The following is a 25,165-nucleotide window of genomic DNA, read 5'->3' on the forward strand; positions in this document are numbered from 1 at the left end:
TAAATATTTAGATACAACGCCTACATTTAATTTCAACCAAAAATATTTTTCAGTATTAATAACTGAACAGGGTAACCTGTTTCAGAGTAAAATCATGGCTTCCATATGTTAATAGAGACAAGAAAAGAAACAAAAAAATCTGCATTCGCTCATTAACCCTAGCCAAATTAAAAGCTTAGGAATGTTTTTTTAACCGTTTTGTTTAACCGGTATACATGAGCTGGTTAAGAATTATAAAAATTGCCCTTTTAAGATGAGTATGTTATAACACTATTTACACCTATAAAAACCAACAATATTTTCAGCATTCTGACTCTTTCTGCACTAACCAGTAGGTCTTTACGAGAACTAGATGGCTTATCCTTGGTAGAATATGAGGAGCTGTAGATTTGGTTCTGCAAAGAGAAACTGCATTAGCATACAGAAATGAGAGACTACACAAGACATTGCAACCCGCCTAAAAACATTGGTTTACCGTGCCTCTTTCTGTCAAATAGATCAAAGGGTAAGGCCAATGAAGAGTGGGGTCGGGGTATAAGTAATAAGAGCACTTGAAATCCATGTTTTATTAGTAACTAGTGCATCCGGATCAGTAAATGGTATTGGAAAGCCCTTTGCCCTGCTAACTACTAAATGCCATCTCAGCTATTCAAAAATGTTCGGTTCCGAAGGGTAAACCACAGTAGGTGCTAAAGGCTGACCCTACCAAAAAGGCAGCTCGGGCAGCTGGCGGGAGAGTACCACCAGGTTCTCTCATTTCTTTGTATGTAACTTTTTGCAGGAAGAGGTAACAAAGTTCACCTATGGTGCTAGAAACCCCAGGGCCAGCACTGCTGGTGCTGCTCTTGGTTTCACAAAGCATCCAGTACATGAGGTGGTAGAATAAGCCAATGACAATGTACTTTTCCAACAAATCAGAGAAAGCACAATATGTTCCTGTTTTTCTATAGTATAGTAGTTTAGGTTGAGAAAAGACTTGCGTCCATCAAGCTCAACCCTTTTCCTATTGGTTGTTAACCGCTGTTGATCCAAAAAAAAAAACAAAAAAAAAAACCCCTTATGTCAGCAATTTCAAATTGTGCTTTCAATGGGGAAAAGTTTCCATCTTGACTCCAAATGGCAATCAGATTTCTCCTTTGATCAACAAGTACTAAATCAATATTAATTCCTATACTATCATACATAACCCTTTATGTGCTACGTCATTAAAAAAAGTATCCAGTTTACACAATTTCAAATTGTAAGCATGACCTCTAGACCTGTTACCCAGCTACTAAAACCGAAGAAGGGCTAACGATCAGGGGTTTAGAAGCCCAGTGGTACAAAAACCCATATAAGCCTTGATTATTTGTCTGCTCAGCTAAGCTAATTTATTCATTTCTCTTGTACACTTTTTTACTTTCAAAGAAAGCTAGTTTGGGCAAGATGTCTGAAACATTCCATAGAAAATGTTGGTCTGGAGCTTATAATTAATATTACTAAACAAAATATGTTTAGTAATGGCAGCTACATTTTGAATGTCATCATGTCAGGGAGAAAAACAACGAAAATAATAACACAAGTCAGTGAATTTACTACAAAGCGAAAGGGAGGAGAACCAAAAAAGTAAATGTTAAACTGCACTTTCTAAAAATTGTGTAAATGGTAGTTAGAGTAAGTGTTGAGTTAAGGTTTCTTTAGATAGTTAGCACATCTTTGATTATTAATAGAGCAAAACTGTTAGTAAGCTGTGTAATTAAGGAAATCGTGCTCACACGCACACACATACACTACATACGGAGAGAGTACTTCTTCTGGAGCTATCCTTTAGTAAATCATACTGACATCCAATTAATGGAGAGAGAGAGGGAGAGAGATGAAAAAAATATATATTATGAGCAGTGTGTGGTAATGCAAATAAATGATAAACATAAAATAAAGGTAAGACATGTCTGATTAACCCCTTAAACTCATTAAAAACAGTGCATCGTGATGCATTTGTCATGAAGGGGTTAAAAGACCTTCAAAGACCTTCAAGTTTATATTGATGTTTTTCAACTAATTTAGTCTGAACATGTCAGATTCTTTATGCTAAAGTACTGACTAATAGCTTGCTGACTAAGATGCTTAACTTTCACCATATACATTTCTAATAAATATATTAGTATAAAACTACAGAGCAATCCACTTGCTAAATCTAGGTTTGTACTGTATGAGCAAAACATGAAATTTTACAATTGCTCATTTATTCAGCTACAGAACAGGAAACCCAAAACAAGACACACCCTGTTATCCGTCATCAACCAGAAACAAATGGATATGAGTAAGCAATGGCACAAAGCCACACATGATAAACCTCATGAGTCAGTGAAAGGCTGCTATTATATTTCCAATTAAAAAGTGTAAACCATCCACAATTTTATTACAGACAGGAGGCTTCATATTATGCATTAAATTCCTTCTTTACTACTTCAGCAGCAAAATAGTTAAATACAAAGTTTGGTGGAACAAACAAAAACATCCAAACTTGAAAGACACAATAGAACACTGAGTAGCCAATCAGCATGCAGTAGAGGATATGTAGGTGTAGATCCCCAACCAATCTTCCTCTTTCTAGCTGCACAGATAAGTACCAACTCTCTGAATTGTATTTTTTACCTCAGTTATGTGGTTTAAATTGCTTTCATTTATTTTCTAATATTTGTCACTACCCTCTGGCTGTTTAATTTCATCCTGCCAGTGGGTGCATGCGCACACGTTCACAGGTGTGCGCGCATTCAATTATACAGTGTTGCTGGTTTTACCAAATTGCTTATTTTGGGTGTTTGTACTATTCCCCTCACCCCTACCTCTATCATACCCTGTTTGCGCCAATTTCTGCTGCGTTTTCGGGTCCAGCGACTGTTTTCGTTTCTTTGTCAGTTTCATTTCTATTTCACTTCTCTGCTGAATTTGCGCGTGACGTCATACGTCTCGCGGGATTTTGGCTCTAGCTGGTTCTCAGCTAGATTTCACCTCAGCTTACCTCAGGAAAGCTGCACATTGTTTCAACAGCTCCAGAGTGTCTCCTTTTGTTGCTGTTTTACTATGTCTTCAAAGGAACTGAAAAAGGCAGGTGATATGCCCACTCCTGCACCTACACCTGGTTCAATTTCTGAGGCCCATATTAAGGAAATCTGGGATAATACAGTCTCAAAGTCTGTCTCCACCGCGGTGGTTTTGGCCATGACTTCAGGTCTGGGAAGGCCACCCAGAAAAGGAAACACTGCTTTCCTCTATCTTCAGACTCCCCCAAACGCGCTAAAAGCCGTTTACATGGGAAAGAAACAGACTTATCTTTGCGCTCTGCGCATGTGAAAGACGTGTCTGACACCCAGACCAAATCTAAACCCTCTGCTCGTGAGGAAGGCAAACGAGCTCAGAAGGCCCATTATAGGAGGAAGCCTGATTCCTTCCATACCTCCTCTAGCAGTGATTCGGACTCCGAAATCGTTTCGCTAATAACTGACTCGTCATCCGATTTGTATTCAGACTCCCAAGATCATAATGATCAGCCTGGAAAAACTGAAGACTCTATTATGGATGCTAAGGGGTTCCCCTTTTTCCATCCAGACCAAATAAAACATCCACGCTCGGCCGAGTGGGTACCAACTGTGAACAAGTCTCTAAATATATGGAGCTCTGGATGCGACAAGCTCTCGAACAGGGAGCTCGCAACAAGATGCGGGCAGAATGCCCAAGACCAGTCTTACCTCATAAGGTAATTGAGACCCCAGAATTAGACGAGACAGTAATCCACTACCTCGCAAAAACTGGGAAGAACCCCCGAAAGGGCATTGACAGGTCCATGAAAGCCTGTCAAGACAAGCTCCTGGATGTGTCTGGTCCTCTAGCCAAAGTACTGGAGCTCATAGAGGATGCCAAGCGCACAGACACTCCTGTCGACATTAACATACTAAGTGGCTGGATGCAAAGGGCAATTTGCTTCCTGGGCAACGCCAATTGCGCTATGTCCGCAGAGTGCAGACGAAGCAATCCTTATTAAAATTGACCCGCAGCTAGCCCATATATCCACTAAAGAACCAGGCTCAGCTGCGGAAGGTTGTTTATTTGGAGAAGCCTTTCTCAAGGACATTAACAAATATGTAAATGTTTTCTCCAATCTGGCAAATGCCAGTCTCAAGAAGGTTTTCCACCCAAAAATTTTTGGCAGGGCTGGGAAAAGCAGAGGTCGTTTCCCCAGCAGTCCAAACCCTCCATACCAGACCTCTTCATATAACCCAAGCTACACCTCGTCTTATAAGGGTTATCAAGGAAACTCCAACCCTCTCCCTTTCTTCCCACATCGGGGAAGACCTTGGAAAGCACGGGGCCATCGAGGAACTCCACATGGAAGATCCTCTTTCAGTAAGTATTACTGCTCCCCTTTCTTCCCCCAACAGGCTGGGGGGGAGATTATTACATTTTTTCCCTATCTGGAGTCGTATCACAAACGACTCTTGGGTTCTAGATACAGTAAGGGGTTACCAAATAGAATTCATGTTTCCCCCCTTTCAGGATCAGCTTCCCCATCCAATTCATTTTACCCAACAAGACACTTTGCTGATCCAAGAAGAAATCTCAGGCTTGTACCACAAAGGTGCTATTATTCAGGTCCCTCTAGACTCCCCTGGTTTCCTGAGCAATTTGTTCTTGGTAAAGAAAAGGGATTCCGGCCACAGACCGGTTATCAATTTACGCACTCTCAATGCCTTTGTGAAATACAACCATTTCAAAATGGAAGGAATTCACCTCCTTCGAGACCTTCTCATTCACAAAGATTGGCTCATAAAGATAGATTTAAAGGACGCCTATCTTACTGTACCAATTCATCCGTCCCATCAACCATTTCTCCAATTCCTCTGGAAGAATACGAAATGGCAATTTACATGCTTGCCATTTGGGTTGTCTTCTGCACCATGGTGCTTTACCAAATTACTCAAACCCGTAGCATCACTACTACGCAGCAGGGGTGTCAGACTCATTATATATCTAGACGACATCCTTATAATGTCTCAAGACCTAGAGACCATCTCGCTTCACAAATCTTGGACAGTTTCCCTTCTCTCAAACTTAGGTTTTATCATCAACAGGGAGAAATCCATTCTATCTCCAACCCAGGAAATAGAATTTCTGGGGTTCCTAGTCAATTCACAGTCCGCTACACTGAGTCTTCCTCCAAGGAAACTCAAAACCATAAGCAAAGAGATTTCCTCTATTCTGAACAAACGCCTGATCTCTATCAGATCCCTAGCTCGAGTAGTAGGCCTTTTGTCAGCCTCTATCCAAGCCATTTTCCCTGCTCCCCTCCATTATCGAGCACTTCAACGTTTGAAGGCTCAACATCTCTGCAATGGTCTGGGATATTCAGACGAGATTTCCCTAACCCCAGACACGGAAGAAGAACTACGGTGGTGGCTTCTCCACCTTCGCAGATGGAATGGAAGAACAATCTTCAGCTCATTCCCAGACATAGTCATAGAGTCCGATGCCAGTCGTTTGGGTTGGGGAGCTCGTTGCGGCTCAATCTCCACCGGAGGGAAGTGGTCCATAACAGAACTCAATCTTCACATCAACTGTTTGGAATTACTGGCAGGGTTTTTCGCAATAAGGAGTTTTGCGAAGGACAAAACTCATTGTTGCGTTCTCCTCAAGATGGACAATATATCCGCGGTTCAGTATGTGAACCGTCTGGGGGGGGGGGACCAGGTCCAAACTCCTAGCAGATATTACCAAGACCTTATGGCACTTCTGTCTAGAGCGAGACATCTTTCTCAGAGCAGAATATCTGCCAGGGCTATCCAACACCATAGCGGATTGGAACTCACGTTTTCTCACAGATTCCAGCAATTGGAAACTGAATCCCTCAGTTTTTCTGACCCTTTCAACCCTTTGGGGCCCATTTGCCATAGATCTGTTTGCCTCGAGACTCAACACTCAACTTTCCCGATTCTTCAGCTGGCGACCAGACCCGGAAGCCGAAGGCCAGGATGCTTTCCTTCAGGACTGGTCAGAAGGGATCAACTATGCCTTTCCCCCCTTCTCCATGATCTCCAGGGTTCTCCTCCTTACATGCTCCCAGAGAGCAGTCCTGGCCCTAGTTGTTCCATGGTGGCAAACACAACCATGGTTTCCTCTCCTATTGAGTATCCTAATAGATTTCCCGAGGACCCTTCCTTTCCATCAGGACATCCTCCTCGACTCAGCAGGGAACTTCCACCCTCTGGTCCTCTCCCACCAGTTACCCCTTGTGGCCTGCCTAGTATCAGGGCAGCACAACTTGATCCGGAAATTTCAGACTCGGGTAGATGTATCCTTTCTGAAACCTGGGCTCCGGGTACCAGAACTAATTACGGATCTGCCTGGAAGCTTTGGTTACTTTGGTGCATGGAACGGTACGTGGATCCCGTACATTCCAATGTAACCAACATTCTAAATTTCCTTTCATCCCAGTTTGACTCTGGTAAAGCTTATCGTACCATCAATGTGTACAGATCGGCTATTTCCTCCAATCACGCTCTCATCGATGGATTTCCTTCAGGTAAGCATTCTTTAGTATGCAAGCTCATGAGGGGTATCCGTTTCAAACGCCCCCCTCTTCCTAAATACCATCATACATGGGATGTGTCTATTGTATTGAACTTATTGAATTCCTGGGACAATTATGACTCTCTCCCTTTGAAATTACTGTCATTTAAACTAACCACTCTATTATGTCTCATTTCTTTCAAAAGGGTTTCAGATGTCAGGGCTTTAGATATATCTCTTAGACAATATGTACCTAATGGTGTTAGTTTTAAAATCCAGAGACGTACTAAAACTGGTTTACAGTCTGTTTTCTACCCTTCATTTCCACATCATCCGTCTCTTTGTGTTGTTACCTGTCTCAAAGCCTATGAGCTCAAGACTACATCTCTTCGTAATGTCTCTCTTCCTCAGCTTCTAATTTCCTTTCGTAAACCTTTTCTTCCTGTCTCCTCGGCTACTCTCGCTAGATGGGTCAGAGCCACTATGTCTCTGGCAGGCATAGATATCTCTGTGTTTGGAGCTCATTCCTCCAGAAGCCTTCCTGGCTGGTGGTTCTTTGGCTCAGATACTCAAAGCCGCAGACTGGTCCACTGACTCCACCTTCAAGACTTTTTATTTTAAACCTGATACTCACATATCGTCTGTGGTGTTGTAATTTTTATATCTAGGTTTAAACATGCATAATATGAAGCCTCCTGTCTGTAATAAAATTGGAGATTTTCCTAACTTGCAGTGCAAGAAAATATAGATTTTATTAATGACAGGAGGCGAATATTATCCCACCTCATTAACCCTCCCTTTATGTCATTCTCTCATTTCAGATTAGTTTATTCTCATCGTTCTTTGTTTTGGAAGTTTATGATTATCGTCCAGTCGGCAGCGCGAAAGAGGGAGATTGGTTGGGGATCTACACCTACATATCCTCTACTGCATGCTGATTGGCTACTCAGTGTTCTATTGTGTCTTTCAAGTTTGGATGTTTTTGTTTGTTCCACCAAACTTTGTATTTAACTATTTTGCTGCTGAAGTAGTAAAGAAGGAATTTAATGCATAATATTCACCTCCTGTCATTAATAAAATCTATATTTTCTTGCACTGCAAGTTAGGAAAATCTCCAATTATATATATATATATACATATATATATATATATATATATATATATACACATACACACACACACACAATATTTTCTTCCAACCTCATTCAATGTTCTCTTTAAAGCAGGGCAAAAGGGGGAGCTGCCCAGGACTGTTTTCTTGAAGACAACCCAAAGTTGCTATCTACTGCAAGATGCTATCTACGTGTGTGTATTATTCACTCCAACAGCAAATCATGACATCTACAGACATACACAATCATGAGTTGGGAAGCGTATCAATCCAAACACCATTTACAAAGAGAATTTCACAGCACATGCTATGTTAGGTATTGACTACCCAATTATTACTATTAAATCAAGTGCACATTTCTGTCATGTACAAGCTTTTTTGGGTTTACATAGGGATATTGTATGTTTGCCAGACTTAAAAAAAAAATAAAATATTCCTTCAAAAGGGTTCGACTTCATGTTGCAGTCCCAAATGGTATGATTATGAGAAGATGGATAATTAAAATATCTTTCAAAGGTGGGGCACTCTGAATCTTATCCAATACTAACACATTAGGGAACATTGCTTGAGAAAGCTCCTAAAGTGTTCACACACCTCCGTATGTAAAATAAATAAATAATAATAATAATAATAATAATATAGCGCAAGTTGCACTTGTCTGCACAAGCCTGATGTTACTTTTGTTATTACAAAAAACTATTCTGGAAGTAAATTGCCAGACTTATGCTGCATAAAACCAGTCAAGGGGGCTTATTCACTAAATGTGGAAATAGAAGAGGAGTCATTATGAAAGTCGACACTAGATACTAGCAGGATTCTTGAGTATGTGGTGAGCTGGCCATGTATAATTCAATAGAAAGAGACTTCAACTTCAAATAAAGGGACTATAAAATCCCAAATGCACTCAACATGCACATGGTTCTTTTGACTGACCAGGTTCATTCATAAACAGTGTTTCTCATGGAAAGGCAGATGAGAAGCGAATAATAAAAAAGATTGGAATTGTGGGGTTTTTCACTAATTCCCTATGGAAACAAGCAATAAAAAATTAGTTGTGTGCTGCTTGTTACATGCACATATAATGTTGTTAATGCACATTCTAACAGCGTTCAAACTTGCCAGAGTGCACACAACACAAATGTAACCTCTGGCTACACACCACATGGTCTCTCCTCTTGGAAGTGCTTTCTCTGCCCTTGTGTGAGTCACGCACATCCACTGATGAGCTCTTCAAGATAACAGAAAAATAAAACAAATGAATACTTGCATTAAGAAGAAAATGAATCAACCCCATTCATAATATAATCTGCTTCTATGCCAAGCAATGAAGTAGTAAAACACATCTATGCACATGGTGCTGATTTGTTGCTCAAACATGGTGCTTACTCATTACAGTAATAATAATATTGTAAAATTTTAGTTTCACCTTAATTTAATTTTCTCATTTGCAGGTTTTTTGTTGGTCTAGGGACACATTAAAAAATACACACGCATTAAATAAACAAAAGGCGGAAAGGAACTCTGGAAGAGAACACTAACCCTGTGAGTGTCGAGACCCCGACTTGATGTCAAACTTGAAGAACCCTATGACAGTGAATTCAGAAAGAAAATTGAAATGTAATGAACGGATTAAAAGAAAGTGATGAAAAGCAATGTAATTAAGCAGTACAAACCACATAAGGGCGCTGACTGGATCGGTGGGAATACTTGGCCCTGTCTGAATCCTCCTGAGAGGGAAATTATTATTAAAGAACATTTTATATATATATTATATATCTGTTTCTGGCATGCGGGAACTCTACAGTAAGGCACACTGTTAGTAGGTACCACACTTTCATTAAAACACATTCGCATTATTAGCATGCATTTCCAGAACAGAGCAATTAATTTCTCAGTCTAACACACAGTATTACTAAAAAGGATTTGCTCTGGATTCACTTACAGTAATATCTGAACTGTGCCCCAAACAAGTTGGCTATCAACCAGCATAAACATTAAGTGGGGGAAAATCTCAGTTACACCTGAGGCCGGCCTAGACTCGAGCTGACATGGAGGAAGCTCATTGTATACCTCGTATGTAGTTAGCTTTGGTAAGGCTCAAGAGTCTCACCTGCACTACTTTTTGTCTAAATGAAAACCAGCTTTTAGATTTTACATCCCTTAAATTTATTGTAAACATTGAGTTCTTCAACTTAAGTATGAATCTGGAAAAATACCCATCATAGAACACTTCATATGCAACAACCTAGTACATATAAAAGTACTCCGTTTTTAAAGCCGTGACTCAATGAAATTGCTACGGAGCATAAAGTTTTACTTAAGTTCAAAAATACCTTAAATTGACAGATATTAGATATAGATAAAAAGTATATAGTAAAAAGAGAACGTCATGGACATCAGAATGGCCTACAAGTTACCAGTGGCATCACCTGGTAAATCAACTCTATCCTGCATGTTTAAATGCTTTTGTCGCTCTTTCTCCTTTAACCTTACTGTCTTTTTTGCCTTCTCATTGCCCTTTGGTTTTTAACACACTCTCTTTACTTTTTCACTCTCTACTTCATAGTTCAAGCTGTCACTGGGTTTCAGAAAATAGCTATAATCCTATAAGTGCCAGAAAGATGTGTCAAATGTATTCTCCAATAGTCTCCTTTATCTCATCTTACATACCATTCTCACCCAGTTCCATCTCTTACTGGCCTACCCGCAACCTAACTTGCTATGTATGAAGTAATTATTAACCTTTCTACAACACTTTGCTTTCCCTGCCTTCGAGTGTTGTAATTCAAAATATAAAAGTCCTTCTTACATTCAATCTATAACCATTATCTAAACGTAAAGGAGTAAATGAATATACATTTAAAATGATAGCCTACATTTGATTCATATATCCACATTCATAAAGACAAAGAACAATTGTGACCTATAGCTTTTACCAGTATTGCATTGTAAATGTGCAAACACGAGAAATCACTGGGAGACCTGATACTTCAATGTGAGGAATGTTATAGAGCAAGATTTTCCACCTGAAAAATGGTTGTAACAAAAACAAAACCCTGAATTTTCTTGTCAGCTTGGTTAGTTTACGCCAGGGCTTGACAAATTTGTTGTGAATCTAGGCGCCAGCTAAAAAAGTTAGGAGCCAGGATTTTTTTTAACCCCTTAAGGACCAGGTTGTGTTTTACCTTTTGTACCATTGGGACCGAGGCTGTTTTAACACTTTTGCGGTGTTCGTGTTTAGATGTAATTTTCTCTTCACTCATTTAGTGAACCCACACAAATTATATGTTGTTTTTTTCAGGACAAGAAGGGCTTTCTTCAGATACCATTGTTTTAATCATATCTAATTTCCCATAAAAAAATAAAATAAAATATGATGAAAAAATGTAAAAAACAAAACAAAACATTTTCTGACTTTTACCCCAAAAATCTTTTACTCATCCAAAAAAGCTAATGAAAAAACCTACTAAATATATTCTACTATTTGTCCTGAGTTTAGAAATACCCAATGTTTTTATGTTTTTTTGCTTTTTTGTGCACGTTATGGAGCATTAAGTACAAGTAGCGTTTTGCTATTTCAAAACCATCTTTTCCAAATCTGGTAATTCTTCCCCCTTGTGCCATTTCGGGGATCTTTGAAGCCGGCCAATGCAATTTACCCCATAAAATCATATATTTTTGAAAACTAGACACCCCTAGGTATTTCAAATGCTAGAATTTTAACTCTTTCCATGCACTAATTCTACCACCAGACTTGTGGTAGTAATTTATTTTGTTTTTTATCGCTAAAATTGATCTTCAGGTATGGATTTACAGCTCCTGGTATACATCACTTTCAAACAACACCCCAATATGTGTTCAGCAACATCTCCCGAGTACAGTCATACCCCCCATGCATGGGTTTGTCGGGTTGTTTGGGAGGTAAAACGCCACATTTAGGAAGTGCACATTTTTTAACTTGGAACTTTTACATCTGGTCATTCTGCCCCCATGTCCTAATAGGACCATCTTTGAAGCCGGCTAATTCAATTTACCCCATCAAACCATATATTTTTGAAAACTAGATACCCCAAGGTATTTCAAATGCTAGTATTTTAACCCTTTCCATGCATGAGATTCTACCACCAGCCTTTGCCACACTTTGTTAGTATTTTTTTGGTATTTTTTTTTACACAAATTGTACTTTGGGTATACATTTATAGCTCCAGGTATACGTCACTATCAAACAACACCCTAATATGTGTTCAACAACATCTCTCGAGTACAGTGATACCACCCATGCATGGGTTTGACTGCTGTTTGGGGTTAAAAGGCCACATTTGGGAAGTGCACTTCCCCCCCCCCCTATTTTGGTCAGTCTGTGCCTATGCCCTATCTTTGAGCCTGGCCACTACAATTTACCTCATAAAACCATATATTTTTGAAAACTAGACACCCCAAGGTACTTAAAATGGTAGTATTTAACCCTTTCCATGCATCAGATTCTACCACCAGCCTTTGCCACACTTTGTGGCAGTATTTTTTTTTTTTTATACGTCACTATCAAACAACACCCTAATATGTGTTCAGGAACATCTCCCGAGTTCAGTCATACCCCACATGTATGGGTTTGTCTGGTGTTTGGGGTTAAAATGCCACATTTTGGAACTGCGCTTTTTTTTTTTTTTCCCCATTTCGGTCAGTCTGTGCCTATGCCCTATCTTTGAGCCCGGCCACTCCAATTTACCCCATCAAACCATTCATTTTTTTAAATTAGACACCCCTTGGGTATTTGAAATGCTTTTATTTAAATTTTTCCATGTCAGGATTTTTGGGAAGATACAGTGCTAATTTTAGCACTTGCTCATAATAATAAACTTTATTTTTTTATTTTATTTATTTTACTCTTTTTTTACATTTTGCTGGAACTGGATAGTTCCTCTAAAGCATAATAATTTTTAAATGTTACCATGTTTTTTTTAAGCTTTTTCTTTTTTAAATATTTTACTAATCACATAGTGATTAGAAAGCTGGGCTCCATTGACTTGTATGGTTGAATGCAGTACCTGTATTCAACCTGCAAGTGGAGCCAGAGTTCTCTAGAGGGTCAGGAGACCGTCTAGCGAACTTTTTCAACTTTATTATTTTTTTTCCCGGGCCGCCGCCATCTTGTGGATGGCGAAGACTGCATGCAGCTGCGGCTGTGACTGCTCTCTGGAGCGGTCACAGCCCGCCCTGGGGTAAGTATTTGGTATCGCTGGATGCCTCCTGATCGAGGCATTCCAGCGACACCATTGAAGTTTAGGAGTTGATCGTTGATCGCCTCCTAAACGCTTTTAAAACGGGCGTCCGCCGCCATACAATGTATGGCGCATGTTGACACCCCGGGGAGGGGTCGACATCGAGACATTACAGCAACACCGTTTAACATCGTTGATCACTTTCTAAGCTTCTTTAAGTCTCATGACGTGTCAGGCACGTCATAGGTCGTTAAGTGACTGTTTTGCATGACGTGCCTGACCCGGCAATGGACGTTAAGAGGTTAAACTAACAGTTGCTCAGGAGTGATCTGATCATCATCCGGACACTTACTAAACTTACAGCATTTGACCTGGAAGCACCCTGGACATTCAGGTCAATGCTGTTTTTTGTTGGGTTTTTTTTATTATTATTTGTTTTGATTTTTTTTATTTATTTTTTAACTCTTTCAATGCTGATGTTCCATTAGAGCACAGCATTGACTGATATTTAGTCCCCGCAAGCTTGTAGGGACAAATGTTAACCCCTGCAATGCCTCGAATGTGCCATTCACAATTGTGGCATTGAAGGGGTTAACGCTGCACTGTCGATCTCATGGAGTGAATTAACCCCTAAAATGCCACAATCGCGGCACTGAAGGGGTTAACTCTGCACTGTCGCTCTCATGGAGCGATCAGGCAGCAGGGGGGGTGTTGTGTCAGGTCAACACACAACCCCCTTCCCTGAAGCAGCCTACAGAATCACTCCGTGGGAGTGATCACATGCTCGGGGGCGGGCTTTGACTCCTGGGCAGCAGCGACCCTGCGATCACCACGATTGTGGCGACGTGGGGGCGTTTTTCACTTTAGGATCAAAGCAGTTCTCCCAATTGCCCATAAAAAAAGGTTAAATTAAGTTAAAGGGCAAACTTTATATACATCAGTTATACTATAAAATTAAACTGGGTAAAAAGAAAGTAAATCATTATGTGGAAAAAGAGGGTTTCAGGATTTCAGTGCTGAATCATTAAAACGTTAAAATGGGATAAGTGCTGCTGAAATAACCTTGGATTAGCTCCAGATAAAACGCAATAGACTGTGATTGCACTCATTTTCACAGTACAGCTGCCAAGAGAGGGGAAAACAGGTCTATTGGCAGTGATGGTGTTATTTGGGACTGTGATTTCAAGACGATGCACTTGTGTTTCATAAAACAGACAAGATGCTGTGATAAGCTTTTATGTACATACACAACAAAGGCCAAAATTAGTTTGCCGTGTCTTGTACCAGAAAGAACGCGAGTGGTTGACCACTTGTCTCATATAATATTTATAACAACTGCACAGCCAGTCAACGATATGTTGCCTGATTTAAGGTGTCAGTCTTTTTAGAATTAAAAGGTTATTTAAGAAAAAAAAAACCAAAACTTTGGACAGTATTTAGGCTTTTGACACTATTCCAACAATTTAAAGATCTTCTTCTACAAGTGGGCTTCTAGTTGGTTATTTGGTTGTAAGTGTTGTATCTGGTACTGCTAATTTTTGCAGAGAGATCTCTCTCTCTCTCTCATATATATATATATATATATATATATATATATATATATATATATATATATATATATATATATATATATATATATATATATATATACACACACACACACACACAGATCTCTCTCCACTCATCTAATGATCTCCATCTGCCTTCTCCTCTCTTCTCATCTGGTTTCTAGTTCACATGCTTACAAGTCTTCTCAAGTGCTGCTCCTATCCTCTGAAATGCCCAACCTGGTCTATCCATCTATGGCTGTTCTGACATTTTTGCGGTGCTCGTGTTTCGTTGTAATTTTCTTCTTTCCCTTTTACTGAACCCACACAAGTTATATATATTATATATATATATATATATATATATATATAGAAAAAAAGGACCTTTACTTGAAAAATCTTTTACTCATCTATAAAAGCTAATGAAAAACCTGCTAAATAGATTCTACTGTTTGTCCTAAGTTTAGAAATACCCAATGTTTTTATGTGTTTTTGCTTTTTCTGCATGTTATGGGGCAATAAATGCTTGCTATTTCAAAACCATTTTTCCCAAATCTGGTAATTCTTCCACCATGTGCTATTTCGGGTATGTTTGAAACTGGCCAATGCAATTTATCCCATCAAACCATACATTTTTGAGGACTAGACACCCCAGGGTATTTCAAATGCTAGTATTTTAACTAATTCTACCACCAGTCAAACTTTGTGGTAATCATTTTTTTCCCACACACATTTTACTTCACGCATGAATTAACAGGTCCTGGTATATTTCACACAACACCCCTATATGTGTTCAGCAACATCTCCTGAGTACCGTGATACCACCCATGCATTGGTTTGCCATTTCAGCGATACCATTTAAGTTTAGGAGGCGATAAACTGTTTAAAAAGGGCGTCCGCCGCCATACAGTGTATGGCGGATGTCGACACCCTCAGTGTTGCTGAATGCCTTGACATCGAAGCATTACAGCAACACCGTTTGGGTGCAGAAAGTGAACGTAGATTGAAGTGATGACTGGCACATCAATTGTTGTTAACCGAACAGTCAATTGTCATCAAGGGGTTAAATATTAATGGGGTTAAATATTAATGCAATACTTTTTTTTTTTTTACATTGTGTGTGTATGCATGTGTATATATATTATATATATATATTTACACACACACACACACACACACATACATACATATATATATACTGTAATAACATGTTCGCCATCTGCCTCAGCAGGTATTACTTCACGCCCTGAGCATCAGGCCACAATTTCCAAAGATCCCTTCTATAGACCATTCCGAACATAATCTGTAATGTAATTTGTAATGTAATTTGCAACCATAAAAACTATGTACTTAATACATTTCCATTTAAACATACAATGTATATATAATGTTGTAGTATACAAACATGGAAATACTGCTATGCGTGTTGTTTCTCCCATGAAGGATTCCTTTTTATCATGCCCCAGTGGGTAATATATAAAAAAACATCGTAGGTTGGACTTTTTCGGAAAGCAAATGTGTATGGAATATCCATTTCCGTCAATAATATTTTACATTGGCCAGGCAGCGAAAAAGGCAAGATTTAATGAATCGAGTTAGTTAACCTTACCCAGGTCCACACAATATTACAGCTCTGATAGAGGATAATGTAGCACCAAGATCAAACAATTTTGATAAGTCAAAGGTATAAAGTTAACAATCTTTAAAGAGACGCAAACATCAAACTTTCTTACAAGTGAGTGCATTACTAAAATCACCACAATACTATGTCATGTATTTTTATTTTACATGGTAATCTTAACATTTGAAGCCTGACTCCATTCTTTAAAAGGCTATTATTTGAAAACCCATTTTGGTGCATATAACTAAGCATACAAATTGCTATTTTTTTTTGAACAGCGACAGATTCACAATGCAGCTGGTATTATGTTACCAATAATTCCCTTGTGGTTTAATATTCAGAACAACTATATACTATGTTCACAACATACAAAAAAACTAGTTAAGATGTACATGAAATGGTTAATTATTTATGTGATTATGTACACATCAACAAAAACATTTTAAATGCTTAAATAAAATGCAGCACTTAAGAGTGAAAAGAAAACAGTTTGTTAGTAAATTCCACCACACAAATAAAAACACACCATTGCAGCCTGTTAGATTTAAAAGTGAACAACTTCATGCAGAACTGGCATTCTGCTCATACCATCCACTTTTGGATCTGTCCCCACTTTCTATCATGATAACGATTGCTGAGCTTAAAAAGAAAATAAAAAAAGAGGAAGCACTAGAAAGTTAAACCTTTTAAAAACACCAGTAATAAGAAACAGAGGTATAGTTATAAAAGTGCATGTTTACAGGTTTGCAACACAGTAATTCAATAGTTACAATGCCCCTCCCCAATTCTTTCTATTTATGCTTCTTTGTCGCATTTAAATGTTTCATAACTGGCAATTAGTCTTTTACATCACTGTGGAGGAGTTTTGGCCCACTTTTCTTTTTGTTTTAATTTAGCCACATAGGTAGGTTTTTCTGAGCATGGGCTGTATTTTTAAGGTCATGCCAAAGCAGGACTTTGACTAGGCCACTCCAAAACCTTAAATTTGTTTATTTTGAGCCAGAGGAGGGCTTGCTCGTTTTTTGGGGGATCATTGTCCTGCTGCATAACTCAACTGTGTCTGAGCTTTAGGTAACAAAGTCACCCAGGTCGTGAAGCCCACACCATCACCATCACCATGTTCTTATTGTGGAATTCGGTGTTAGCTTTACGCCAGATGTAATGGGACTCCTATCTTCCAAAAAGGTCTGCAGAATGTTATCCCAAAAGTCTTGGGGGCATCAAGATGTTTTTTGGCAAATGTAAGCCTCTGATCTTTTTGGTCAGCAGTGGTTTTTGTGACCTCCTGGATGAGTCATGGATGCATTCTTGGAGGAATTTTGGGAAGGGTCACTCCTGCTCCAAGTTTTCTCCATTTGTAGATAATGGTCATCAACATGGTTCACTTGAGTCACAGAGCCTTAGAAATGGCTATGTAACCCTTTACAGATTGATGGATGTCAATAGCTTTGTTTCTCATCCGTTTTTTGAGACCTTTTAGCCTACTTCAAAACAGATTCTATTTAATTGATGTTTAGATTCAATGGGACTGGTAGTAATCCCCAATTAAATTTGGTTCATTAGTTGATTTGGTAACTAAGGGGATAATTACTTGTTCAAAGCAGCCAAGTAGGGTTGGATAGCTTTTTTCCTTCTATAGAAAAAATCATCATTTAATGACTAATATTTAAATTAGTCTGATGATCTGAAACATATAAGTGTGAAAAACATGCAGAAATACTTGTAATTGGCAAATACCTTTTCATAGCACTGTATGCTTGCCAATAAAAATGTCTGCAATTGCTCATGGCATAAGGTGTGCATGCCATATGTGATTGCGAAAATGCATCATTGATTCGATTTCATAACTGTGTTTAAAACAGTCCAGAATTTTTTCCCTTCACTTTTTCATTAATTAGCAACACATTTTGGGAGGTTCTACAGAATCCCCCATGCAGTTGCAAAAGGGACACCACAATATTTGAAATGGACCAAGCAGCATTAAAGGGGATATGACGGTCGGCATATTCCTTTAACCGCAGTACCTTGTTCTTCTAAAACTCCAAAGCAACTTGTTCACATATTTTCTGCATATGATCTCCCCATTCTCACGGTAAATTACAGATTCACAGCTTACAACTGCTTGAAATTGGAAACAGACAACTATCCCAATTTAGGGGAAGTCTTGTTGTTTTAGAGGAAACGTCCTATGAAGTCACAAAAAAAGTTTTCTGCCGTGGCAAAGCAGCAAGTACTACAAAAGCCCTACGAATGGTTACAAAAAGAGTTAGACTCACTAGCTACATCCTCCTCAATATAAATATAGCAGTGCCTTTGAAGGCATGTTTTAAACCCCCATACCCTTTTTAATTTCCTTTATGGTTCATAAGACTGGAGCTACATTGTTCATTTTTTTAAAAAAAAAAGTTTTGTTCATATTTTACTTTTTACTTACTATACAGAAGAATGCTAGTTGTACTGTGCCATTGATACATGTACAATTTCAAGTGGTCATGATACATTTTAAAGTGGGAAGAGCAAAACTTTTTTTTCTTTTCTTAGATCACAATAAAATCTCCTTACTTGAGTAAAAGGAAACTGCTCGCAAAAAGTCCTGTTACTATCCATATTTGGCTTCAGAGGACTTGCAGAAGCTTCTTCTACATGTCGATCTACTTATGACTGTGGTACTTTGTGAATTATGTGGAATTTTGTCTTTGGCTATTAATACGAATTTCTCCTTACATTGAGATTAGAAGTGTTTTTATTATTTAGGAAACACATTTTTAGGACATCTTTCATGCTTCCACCACAAATAAAGACCATATCACCTTTTTAGAATAATACACTGCACATTTATTCAAAACATATGTTACACAGAGAAATACCATTGCGGTCATTCAATTTTTATCACAGAACTACACCTACTGATGTTGAACAACTGATCTGAGTAAACAGATCAAGTGTACATACCTCAGATGATCATTGCTTGGTTACTATTGCTCAAGAATTCTAGTAGTCTCAGTTATACACCTCAATGTATAAGTGTTCTAGCACACCAATGTGTATTTTTCAATACAACCCACTACAAGACCTACTGTTTCTTACAAGACCATATTTCTTTGGCTTCTTTAACAATCTTTCAACTTGTTTTTGTTAATCAGATCTGAAGGACAGTTACATTTAACACTCTGCCACACGATCTTTAAAGAAGGCTATACATTGCTTAAGAGTCTCATTCTAGAATATTAACTTTATGGTGCCATTACAAATAAACTAAATGTTTGTATACAATTGGATAAATAAAATTAGACAAAAGGGGAGGTAAAATGGACTGAATGATGACACCAAGTACATGGGACACACCAGAGGGAATTTGAAGGGTGGGCTTAATTGATTGACGACATACCAAAAATATGAGAATGCTTAAAAAAGACTAAACAACCAGGTAGTAAAATCTGATACATACAATAATCAAAACAAGTTAATAAAATAAGCAATTATCCCAACCATTCAAGGGACAGCACCAGTAAATATAAGCTAGGAGTTTAAACATATTTGTAAAGAAAATAACAGTTCAAGAGTCATGCATTATATGTATTAGCTAGACAAAGAAGGATGTATACAATGTTATTAAAATAGGTAGAAGTAGTTGAAATCCGAACTAAATATGGCAAGCAATTAAAATAACCATAACCAGAAAGGTTCCTATAATTTACTCTTAATAGCTCAGAAAATCATTATCAGACATGAATAGTGATAAATAAGTGTGTTTTGTGCAAATTATATCCAATAGCTATGGTTATAATGGTTTCAGTTACTAGTCACGTACAAGCATGTGGGACCGTTTAGCAACCTCTGCAGCCATTGCACTTTTGGTTAGAAATCTGGCTGTAGAGTAGACGATAAACTGCTTCAAATAAAGCAAGCCACAAGGATTTACCTCTTTTTGTTGTCGTTCCAGCTCTCGCATGCGTATATCCCTTGCTTCTGCTCGAGCCGCTCGCTTGGCAGCAAGCCTTGCCTCTGCCTGAAAGCCAGAGCATCAACATTTTAGGATTGTGGACAATTTCACATATATAATGTTCATTAGTCAAACATTGACTGAAAATCTGCAACTGGAAGCCTCAGAGAATAAAAATTTTGGATTAAACAATAGATTAAACAATAGATTGAAACAGTATTCTGAAAACACCAGGGCTTGACAAAATCCGATTTATAAGCCCCATAGTACCCGTCGAGCACAGCCAGTTTGTTAAAATAGATTCAAGGGGATTGTTTTGGTTGAAAACGTAAAGCAGCAAATAATGGAGAATATCTAGAACAGAATAGGTCAGCACAGGCTAAAATCTCAAACTTGTGACAAAAGACAAAAAAGACTAGTTCATGTAATTGTAGCTGATGGTTAGGGTAAAAACAGAAAGCTTGTCAGGTCAACACCACTTTACCTTAATCAAACTGAAATCAGGGGCAAAAACAACATGACAATAACTTTTAAAATCTTATTTCTTCTTCAAACCCCTTACAAAGGCTGCCAAAACAAATCAACCAATAAACTGAAGCAAAACATGAAAAAAGAAATCATGAGAACAGGTAGTTAACATCCATAATGTTGGTTCCAAATACGTGAGCGGTTTAGTTATATCCGTAAACATTGGACATATTAGGAACTTTTTTAGGGCACTTAGCAGTAAAATGTTGGTTTTGAGAAAGTGACAGATGGACTTTAAATGCTCTTTTCCACATTCCTTGGTACATCATGGTCAGTGTTTTCCTCCTGCTCTGTAATGGGGAAATACTTTTCTGCCTGAATGTCATCGCCCTAAGTGAAAAGGTAAGGCTAAATAAGGAAAAACGCTATTTCACAAGAATAAAGAATTTCTAAGTATCGATTACAATAAATGTAATGTAATTTAAATGAAAAATGAAGGATTGGAAAAAAAACTGAAACGCGGATTGTTTCTTTAGGATTGGCATACTTCTTCCACACTCTAAACGTTTCATCAATCAGCATGCCAATATCATCAACAGCGCATGAAAATTCTGTCTAACTGGAAAACTCTGTCCCTGTGTAACCATGACGACTAGACTCAAAACAAATACAAGCTTTTAATTTTTTTACCGAGGTTCATATCAGAGCTTAAAATAGTTAACTCTTTCAAGTCCGAAAAAGGATGCTCTTGCAAGGCACTCAGACAGCTAAAAACAAATAGATATTTATGTCGAAAGCAAAGCAAGAAAATTATTCTTAACACTTGCATTGAAATAGATTGTGATAAATAAATACCATAGAAGAAAGTATTTAGTAGTTACAAGTTCAGGGAACAACATAATTATAGAACATGTAGAGCCTCAAAGGGACTAGAAAGCCTTTGTGACCTTGTTAAGCGAGTATGTGGGCCCACTAAAACTTATCAGAAAACTTCTAAAGCCTCAACCAAATGCTATCAAAGAATGTGAATTGTGGTAGATGACAGGCGTCCGCTGGATAACTGCGGAAAACACACACTGCATTAATAAGTAAATTGGTTATTTAAATCAAATATGTTCTCATTGCATGTAGGCAAATACCTTGCATTTAATGTAACCAACTTAATAATGTGTTGCAATGGGTCAACCTGATGAAATTTGGTTGTGGGGTGGGTTAATGAAAAAGCACATGTGGCAGACAAAACAGAAAATACCTACTAATCATAGACAGAAGTCTGCTCTGAAATCAGGTTTTACTCTATGAAACACAAAAAGACATCACTGCTCTGCTTTTGCTGATAGCTTGAGAGAGGTTATGGTAAAGATTTTACTATATAACCTACACTGACCACACTAAAGAAAAAAACGCAGCTACTTTTAGTAGTGAGGAGCTAAGGAAATAGCTGTCAAAAACCAATGCCACTGTAAGTAAATCATCTACTCAACATAATGCTATCATTTCAAAATGCACACTATTTCACTCAAACGAACAGAATATAGCACTTCTACTACTTATGACTTGTGCAGAATGGTGAACATTTTGCACCACGATGAGGATTACATAGAGCATTGCATGGAACACTAAAGCAAGGGGAAGCCCTGAATCATTTAATGCTCTTCCAAAAGCTAGAACACAAGTGAATAGTTACTTTAATCTTGTTTGTTGTGGTTACAAGTAAATATAAAATAGTTACTGTGTCACTGAGCGCCTCCACTCAGTATGAATGAAACCATAATTACGAACATTTAAAATTACACACACACACACACTTAGTGTGCTTTATACTTTATATAAGTGGTCTAATCACAGCAACCAGCGAGATACCCTTGTCTCGTGCTTTCGGTGGTTGCTGTTGCGATAGTTATAAGCGAGTCCCAGTGCGTTCAAAATCCAGCATTGTACAGGAATATTAATATAAATTTGTATTCATGTAGAAAAAAAGAAGTTCCAATGATGACTTCACACATGTTATCACAAAAGCGCCAAAAGTTCTCAGGTTAATTACATGTTTAAAACCAACAGGGACAAACCAGGCTTCCACCAAGTTGAGCAACTGAAGCCCAGAGAGGTTTCGTGTGATTTGAGGCCTCCAGCAGAGAAATGTGGATTGCGACAAATCTCTGTATAAACCCTCATTTTTATTAGTCACAGCTGCATCTCTTCTTTTCTCCCAGTGCTACTACTGTGAGAGTGTATAAAAATGTACTGCTAGGAGAAAGGATCAAAGAGGTTGTGTGGAGATGGCTGTTTTAAATTAGTAGCGTGCCTCCCAAAAGTCGCGCTTTGCGTTTCGGGACAGAGGTAGACCTCCATAGGACAGTGGGATTCGGGACCATAATTCGCCTTTCCCAATTTAATTCCACTGAGAAAGAATTCTGCGCGTGAGCAGCTTTGTGCGCATGCATGCACTGTAGCTCTGCCGGTATGTACCTCCCAAGCCCCTCCTGGCATCCTGATTTGCAGGAGTAGACGTTGGATGGTACGTAGATCTTTTTTCATTTCATAGCTTTATCTTTATACTGAAAACATAGGGAACGGCAAATAACTGAGACAGTCCACTAATTGTTTCAAGCAATTACCTGATCTATACAATCTGCAGGGTTAACAAGGCGTGAACCACAAAAATTTGTCTTATACACATTGGCAACATTATCAAATTAATACCAGACATGAAGTAAACATATGACATAAGAAAAACGCACACTTAAAATACAATAACTAAAAAAAAAAAACAATAAAGTGAGCTAAGTGATGTAATTGTGACATCACTGGCATTAACAACATGTTTAAGAGGTCCCTAAGAGGACCATTTTTTTTAAAACCAAAATATATAAATACAAAAAAAAATTAATATATAAGAGATAATAAAAAAGAAAAAAAACCTTACATCCCATTGCCCTAACACAACATCTAAAAGGTATAACCCTCCTGTTCACAACCCCCGTTCACAACCCCCAAACCCGTTAAGCCATAAGCATAAAAATTCTATGACTAATGCACACCTTATAGTATGTTCCCTATAAGTGCTGGGAAATTAGGTATTTCTGAAATCAGGACACCTAAATTGATAACTTGGAGGGGATTTTCCATCACTTTACCTAATTTTCGCTAGTTTTTACAAAATTTCTCATTCTTAATTTTCAGCTAATCATCTAACTATGGTATCAAAAGGAAGCTCTATCTCTCCTTAAAAAACAATATATATTTTACATGGGTACACTACTCACAGGAAAAGAGAATGATCGCTGAACCGATATAACGCAAAAATTGCATTACCAAAAACTCCTGGTATTGAAGGGGTTAAACACATTGCTGTATATAAAACGTCTGTGTTATTCTGTCAACAGAAGCACAAATGACATTAAAGAGATTGTGTTTGTGATAAAGTTATGGTGTAATTGTAGACATTGTAGCAGACACATCATAGGTCATCATAATTTTCAAAAGGAAAATTACATTGTAAAGTCATGCAGGCCTTTCGTCTATGAAAATTCTAATTATTTATCTAATTTAAGCAAAGAATAATTGTGGATCTAAACATATAAATTTTTAGTATTTCGCTGAATTGCGCTTTTAGAGTTACACCTGTTAACACGATGCCCTAGGTTTGCGGGGTGGTCAAACAGATTACAACAGGTGATCACTTTGTATTCTATGTATAGGCCTCAGCCACTTCCTAGCGTCTCAATCTGGCCAGTATGAGTCTCAAATGTCCACAGATAACCAAGCCACCTGTCTGGAACAAAACTGTTCTATTTTATTTTTCTTTTCTTCCAGCAATAACATTTCCGAAAGCTTCAGTGATGGAAAAATGTTATGTTTAATGTAAAAAAAAAAAATGCACAATTATGAAGTTTGAAAAATCTATGCTTGAAAGCTTCAAAAATAATTGGCAAACTAACTAGACAAGTAGTTAGACATAAAAAATGGAAGTTTAATAAAGCAATTTTTAAACATGACTTTCTGTGATGATTCAGTTGTATCATTTAGTTATAATATACATATTTTTAAATTAAAGCTGAATTAAAAAAAATTTGATATCACTTTAATTGATTAGTATTCTGCAACATTTCACCCTGGATGAAAAAAATAAAAATTAGCAATTCGGCAATTTCTTAGTTGAGAAATATTTATCCGTGTCAGTTGCAAAGTTGCCAAATGAAATATATATATTATATAAAACTTCAAAAACAGCTTGTATTTTTTAAATACTAAATGAAATTGGTGCAATGGACGTGCAGAATATTTAAACCCATAAGACACATCCCCGTAAAATGTGAGAATGTATAAAACCGTATTAAGTGACTAACCTCCCTAGCAATGTGACTTAAGGCTTCATCTTCAGCTGAGAATCTGTCCTTGACTTGGGTACGTTTCCTTCCAGATCCAGGAGTCCCCATCTTTTGCAATTCGGTACAAGTATTCCCTAAGCACGTTGAAAAAGATGAACACAACCTGTAAAATACAATTTTAAAAATGAATCTGTTTTATGAATTGCAGTAACAAAGCATCGCAGGGCAAGTTATTTGGATTTTTTTTTTTTTTTTACTCAACATGTTAAACACAACAAGAAAACTTGCCAGATAACCCTAGACTGCATTGACTTTGTTTTGCTGTCACACCCAAGCTTGTCTGTGTTGAGGCAGACCACAATATCACATGAATACGTGT

General features: G+C 37.9%; 1 protein-coding gene across 7 annotated transcripts in view; it reads right to left on the reverse strand.

The window, feature by feature from the left end:
• LOC149283565 (leucine-rich repeat flightless-interacting protein 2) overlaps positions 1-24,894 on the reverse strand; it is a 60,802-nt gene extending 35,908 nt beyond the window's left edge. For 6 of the 7 annotated variants that reach the window (XM_089497371.1, XM_089497368.1, XM_089497366.1 and 3 more), the window contains exons 1-2: positions 24,805-24,894; positions 19,967-20,053 (exon numbers count right to left, since the gene is read on the reverse strand). In XM_089497371.1, coding sequence (XP_089353497.1) covers positions 19,967-20,053; positions 24,805-24,894 — 177 coding nt within the window. Of the gene's footprint in view, positions 1-329; positions 396-8,816; positions 8,886-9,196; positions 9,242-9,330; positions 9,385-16,632; positions 16,684-19,966; positions 20,054-24,804 lie in introns of all 7 variants that reach the window. The other variant, XM_089497364.1, reaches the window with a different exon arrangement.
• Between the last annotated feature and the right edge of the window lie 271 nt (positions 24,895-25,165).

Source organism: Sceloporus occidentalis, unplaced genomic scaffold (assembly GCF_023333645.1).
Source record: "Sceloporus occidentalis isolate IW3139 unplaced genomic scaffold, rSceOcc1.0.p SCAF_102, whole genome shotgun sequence".
Lineage (NCBI taxonomy): Eukaryota > Metazoa > Chordata > Lepidosauria > Squamata > Phrynosomatidae > Sceloporus > Sceloporus occidentalis.